Source organism: Polypterus senegalus, unplaced genomic scaffold, assembly GCF_016835505.1.
Source record: "Polypterus senegalus isolate Bchr_013 unplaced genomic scaffold, ASM1683550v1 scaffold_2297, whole genome shotgun sequence".
Taxonomy (NCBI): Eukaryota; Metazoa; Chordata; class Cladistia; order Polypteriformes; family Polypteridae; genus Polypterus; species Polypterus senegalus.
Window position 1 is genome coordinate 6,074 of NW_024377515.1, and position 6,696 is coordinate 12,769.

Consider the following 6,696-nt stretch of genomic DNA (forward strand, 5'->3'; position numbering starts at 1 on the left):
ACCATAATTTGCAAGGTCAAGTCAGTGAATTTTTCTTCATCCACAGATACCCCACAACCGCTGTACCCCATGACCTTGCCCATCACCCAGTCCAAGCAAGCATTGGACAGAGTTGGAGGAAAAACACACCTGATGAATCCCGGAATCAAATGAAGAAAATGCAGAGGTTCTGCCTCCACTCTGCACAGCACTCACAGTATCAGTGTTCAGGCCGGCCATGATATCCAATAACTCTGAGGGGATCCTGCGAAGTCCCAACTGAGTCATACATATATGCTTATGCACAAAAAAATTCAGATACATAAAAATGTACTTACCCCCAAGTTCCACACACTTTCACTTTAAAAATCTCAATGGACATGAAGTTTAACGCACGCGCACTCGTCTAAAGCCCCACCCTGACACCTCCCAGAATTTTACATATTTTAAAATAAAAATCAATATAAATAATCACCTTCTATTCAGTTTGTTTTTAAAAGACAAAGGCAAAATCACGAATTAATGGAATGCGAAGTGGAGGCAAAGAAAAATATATCTTGAAGGCTTAAGCACTGGTATACGCAAGAAAAGGAAGTTACTGACTGATACAGGGTGGCAGAGACACTCAAAAGGTCAAGCTCAGGAAGTCGCACAGTTCATGAAATAAAAAATAAGCAGTCAAACATCAAAATCGACCTGAAAAGGCGTGTTGCAGCCCACCATCTCTTTATTCTGATTCAGACAGTATTACAAAAAGTGACCCTTTGTGGTGATCAGGTAAAGCTTCGTACGATGGCTGTACACACAACTCTGCCTGAACCATCTGGCTGTGTGCTGGCCGATGCTGTTCGGGAGTCACAAAATGCGAAATGGGATGCAGTAACAGATGTGGCCAATAAAGTAAGGAATATAAGGGCTGTACTTTGTGATATTGACCACAATTTAAATTAATTGGTTGAAAAATAAATATTGCACCTGATTACCAGCATTTAAATTCTGCTAATTACATTCAAATGAACCTGTAACGTTATCTGAAAACTGGGCGTCCCTTTAAATTGCGTTTTGATGTTTCGCAGTTCAACCAGAGTGAAAGGAAATCTTACATATCTGGATGACAAGTGGATAATACCATCGCATACAGCTGGCATGGCGCGACTCAGTTATGTGTGTGAAATACCTAAACGGTCAGTGAGTTCACGTTGAAAAGCTCCTGTGGCTAAGAACCCGAGAGTGGACAGATCTTACAAAGGCGCAGGTAGAGCACAATTCCTCAAAGTCTGCCTTTGTAAGCTGGCGCCAGTTCAGCACACAGCGCCAAGAGGATACCACTTGGAAATCGAAATCAACTTAGAAGCCAGTCATGATCATCGTCTCTAAATACACACTCTCTTCTAATTCTTACTTTTTTGATGTCTTCTAATAACGCTATAGCAGCTACGGCAGTTGTAATAGCTTAGCTACTCCATGTACCATTATATTGTTACAGAATGATTACAATCAAGTGAATTAAATTTGTTAACGATATGCAATTAAATTTGGTGTATTTAATAAATCCCCTGATGTGAATATGAAAAAGAAGAGCAGACCACAGAAACAGTAGCACTGCTTTGACGCTGGGTGCCGCCGGTTTGCAAAACTGACCAGAAACGTGCATAAGCAAGAAAGGGGTCTACCGTCAAAATATCTGTGGCTTTACTCCAAATTTAGTTTTTAAACATCGCAAAGTGTAGTAAGAAACGGGCGTATGCAGCATTTTATACATGAGGCCCATGGTGATGTCTATGAATCACAGTCCTGAAGCAGGCATTTGATGGGAGGGAAATGAAACACAATCCTAAATATGAAGGCTTTAATAGACCTGCCATTGCTGAGGCCCAAACATTATGGAGCCCTGAAATAGAACCACGTAGAAAAAGTGTTGTCATTTCTATGTGGTGTGACTGAAATGTCTGCAAATCTCCTTAAATTAAGTCTGCAATGTGCACTCTAATCACACCTGAATTGTTTGATTTGTAATTTTTAAAATGTGGAGCAGAAGTGTAAATCAAAGAAAAACATTACAAAAGGCATTATATATAGAAAAAGTAACGTGTAATAATCAAAACGTTTTTTCAATGTGTATCTCGCAAGCCTGGCATGTTCATATGAATGATTTGCAGTAGCAAGCTGTACACAAACTTGTGAGAGTGAGGATTCACTATAAAGCACAGCTTCAGAATGAGCTCGGGTAGATAAAGAAATTCCAAAAAAAATCAGGATTACGTGGACATTTAAAACAAGTTAATCAAGTGATTTGAAGAAGTACTTTGAACAGGTCACAAATATTACAAGTTAGAGCTACGAGAATGACCGAACAAAGTCAAGAGAAGGTTGGTGTCACTGCTTCTAGCAGCTTTAGCATCAGCATGCTGTCCATTTCTACAGAGTCACTGACACAGACAAGAACAATATGGAGACAAAGAAGCCACGACAGAAGAAAAGATGCATGAAACAAACCTAGACAAAGGTCCCCTTTCCATTTCTTCCCCTCTTTTGCTACATTCTACATAAACTCAGAACTCATACTTGCTGAGCACCAACTTTACACAACTGGAAATACCTGAATGTGTCCAAAGATATCTGAATAAGATGAAGCATCAAAAACCACTAGTGACCTGCTTAACACATCAGAATCAATAATGTGTATGTTCAGTTAAAGTACAAAAGTAAACAATTTTAAGCACACATGTATTATGACACATACACTTAAAATGAACATCAACTAGCAGAATAAAAAGAATGGTCACATATCAAAGTTAAATGAACTGCATTTGAGTGGTAAGAGATGGTGGAGTTGCAATTCCTTTAATTACATTTTCAGACTAAATAGGCCATCCAGTCACCATGATGGACTTTGGCATAGGAACACTCAATGGAGTACAAAAATAAATCCAAAGTGGAAGAGACTTGTGATCATAAACATTCAGAGGCCTGTCAACTCTAAAGCCATCTTGCACTTCCAAAACCCCACCATGCCATTTCCTTTGTCATTAGGCTGCATATCGAGTAGGGTTTGAACAGACCTTTGTGTTAAAGGGTGACCACCAAAACCATTTAGTTCAGGAAAGACAATTGGTTTAGGTGCAGAACTGCACTGTGCTGAAGTTCCCAACCAAACCAGAGAAGGTCCTCAAAGACCCCACATTAGGGTGGCACGAGATTTAAAAATTAAGGTCTCAACCATTGTCCGTTTCCATAAAACCATGAATTTTAAAATATCTGGAGGTGTGACATTTGCCAGCTTTCAGTGTTTCAGCATCAGATGTTGGTTCTATTTCTATATTAACTGCAGATAAAGTAGGATTTTAGAAAATATTCTTTCAAATTTAGTTTGTGTTGCCTGCCATTTTGTTTTCTTCAACTACAGTAGTTTACTAGGATTAGTTTTTGTTTAACTACTATCATTGATATTTATGGTCATTTACACTTACTGCCCAATTATAATTGGGGGTCAACATTTTCTGTCTGCTTGCATTTGAAATTTCACTTTTCAGTAATTACGCGGCAGCAAGTTTGTCTGCACCTTTGACACGTAGCCAGAGTACAGTGTGTCTGGTTGGAGAGCCAATTGCTCAAAAGTTCCATCCGATTGTGTTGCTGTCTGAAGCAACTGATCGAAAACTTGATGCTACCAACTGACTAGCTTAGGTTAGTCCTGATGAATTGAATGATCACCCAGACAATCAAGCAGTTTCACATCATCATGGCAGATAACTGCATGGTGTAAGTTAACTTTGCAAAGACAATTCACTTACTCAGGATTACAACTCCACCATACATGGATGAGCAGAAATACACAGGAATTTATCACCATGTCTGCTGTCAGGGAAACCTTACTGTTACAGTACAAAAATTGTGTACAACATTAGTTATCTGGAAACTCCAAGTAGAATGACTGCAGAGACAGGGAATTGTACCTACTAGTGACCAGCATTACACAAGAAATGTATTGAACAGTAATGTCACAGAAACAGATCTGGCCCACCCACTTTTCTAAAATCTACTGTTGTCAGATTGTGCATTTTATAAATAATTGATCATATCATGTATATTCAAACACAGGGGCAGAGAAAGTCCACCATTTAAATTAAAAAGCCCATTGTAGTGCAACCTTCCCTCAGAGGACAGATCCCAGACTGGCGGGACACTAACCAGTCCACCACACATTGGCTCCAAGTCCTATTATTGTTTTTATGCCATTGTAGTCATGGCCAAGATATCTACGCTGTATGGTACAAGCTGCCCGGACAAAGCAGAAACTGATATTTTCTTAACACCCTGGAGAATGACAGAATATTTAAATGGAAAGGACCAAGCAGCCAGTCACTTTGAAGTATTTTTATTCAAACCAGAGCTCAAAAGCAGATTGAGAAAGTTGACACAAACCACAATTGAAACTATTCTTTAAATCCAAGCTCTTCATAACAAGCTCCCAAGTCAATCTGAAATGTCTTCAACACATTCTTCAGGGCTGTTTTAGCATCAGGACCAAAGCTGTCAAGCTTCTCTACTGCCACTGTGACAATGACTTCACTGATGATCTGTAAAGGAAAATTACAATTACTCATTGCTATTATTGCCAGCCCTACTCAGTAGTTTGAGCCAATGAGGCCAGGAACTGCCAGCAGCCAAACATCTACATGTTGTACCTTCATGGTATCAAGACTGGCATAACTAATACAAATGGCCAGCACTATCCAGCAAGTCTGAAGAGGGGTTCCTTTCAGAATGGAGTAACTGCCTAGTCAAAAACTAAAAGTACTCTGTTCTGACTTGGTAGACTCTAATACTGTTTCATTAGAAGCCACCAAAGTTTATTTCTTCCATTATCCTTGTAAGAACTTGTGTTAGAGTACAGATTTGTGAAAAATACAGAAATAAAGCTCATTTTGCAAAGGATTGGAAACATCTAGAGGGAGTTAGAGCAGTTAAACATTTGATTTAAAGGGTTTAATTTAGGTATTTGTAGGAATGATTTCCTTAACATAGAATAAAGAGTACATACCTGGAATGTGGTATACATGGTCTACTAAAACCTTCACAGCTACAGAAATTAAAAGCAAGAAAGTAGAGTTGCCAGGTAAACTGATCAATCACTGCCCTGTACACATGGGATGGTCTTTATATTAAGGCAATATACCGTTCTGCACATTAGTATAAACTAGAGATCTCAAAGCTCTTGACTCTCAGGGGACAACATTGAATTTAAAAAGAGATATCTACATTGGAATTTTCCATAACATCTATGATGCAATTGCATATACCAAAGACTTTCCTTTGCTGAAAGGTGATTAGACCACCACATTACATCCCAGCATTTTCATAACATTCATCTAAGCAAGGGCATCAATCACATCAAGCCTTTAAATCCAGTAGGGAGAGAAGTACCTGAAAGTTAACCAGAGGGATCTTGTGCTGCTTGGCATGACTTTCTGCCAGAGCCTTCACGATTTCTTGGTGTTCCCCATTTGCTTTTAGGATTTCTGTCAGCTTGCAAACCACAATTTCCCCATGGGCCTGGACAGCAGGATTGTTCTGCAGCTGCTCTTTGGAAAGGTCGGCAAACTTGGGGAACAGCTTCTGGACATCTGGATGGGTCTCAAACAAGCTGAAGATACAGGGGGGTGGGAGGTAAGTCAATACCCTAACCCTAAAGATTAAGATGCACAAAACCCTCAACACACTAAGCTATTAAACAGCAACAATCAGGAAGTTACTAGAGTTCCTTCATGCAGATTGTTTTTCTAAACCAGCAAAGGTTTCACAATGGCATCAGTTTCAAGAGACACTCTAGCATCTTCACTGGGCCTGGAACAGAGCAGTAAGCAAAAGTTCAAGGCCAGGTGTTAACTAATAATCCTTAATCCATGGGTTACATTGCATTAAGATTTCCCAAACAGCAAGCTGAACAATTGAGCCCCACACTAATCAAGAAAACAAGAGGTTTAATAAGGCAGTAAAATAAGACAAACATTTGTAATGTAATCAAAAAGATGCACTTTACCATTAGATCACCCAGTTTCCGAAAAATTATACACGTCAATTTATGCTATTTAATGTTAAAAAAAAACACCAAAAACCGAGCAAAAATTTACAAATTATAAACGTATTTTAAATATAAAAGCCAAATTGATAAAAAAAAAAATCACCGTAGAAGAATAATCTCCCCATAGCATCTGGGATTAGCCTCCACGGGAGCCCAGAAAGACAACACAGTTTTACAATCAGCAACACAAGAACTCATCGTAGACACTAAGCGCTGCTCAAACTACAAGCCCAGACTGAGAGAAACTGACTGCTGTTTCCCTGACAGGCTTCATCTTCTTTATGAACAGACTGAGACTCCGCCCCCTGAGCACGTGAGTCCTGCCAGCAGGAGAAGCCGCTAATTGAAGCGCCGAGACGCGCACGAGCTCGTCAATTTAAAAGAAGGTATCATTAATCGTTTTATTTCTTTTTTGTTATTTTGAAAAAAATAAAAATGAAAATAAACGAGACTTATACCACAATTACTCTATAGGGAATCTAATTTGCTGTTTATTTTAATTCCGTCCCATCTCCTAACAACAGATGACGGCTTTCAATTGAAGTCTCCTCATTATTGACCTTTACATTCCTCTGTTAGCACTCGAGACTGTTCATTTTATCAAACTAATTTTGTTTTGATTTTTATTTTAC

At 39.0% G+C, this 6,696-nt stretch overlaps 1 protein-coding gene across 1 annotated transcript; it reads right to left on the minus strand.

Annotated features, from left to right (window-relative positions):
- Positions 1-4,341: 4,341 nt before the first annotated feature.
- On the minus strand, positions 4,342-6,341 carry LOC120519333 (myoglobin-like). Its single transcript, XM_039742447.1, has 3 exons — positions 6,168-6,341; positions 5,407-5,626; positions 4,342-4,559 (listed from the first exon to the last, which is right to left on the minus strand). The coding sequence occupies exons 1-3, from the start codon at positions 6,260-6,262 to the stop codon at positions 4,416-4,418; spliced, it is 459 nt and encodes a 152-aa protein (XP_039598381.1). The 5' UTR covers positions 6,263-6,341; the 3' UTR covers positions 4,342-4,415.
- Between the last annotated feature and the right edge of the window lie 355 nt (positions 6,342-6,696).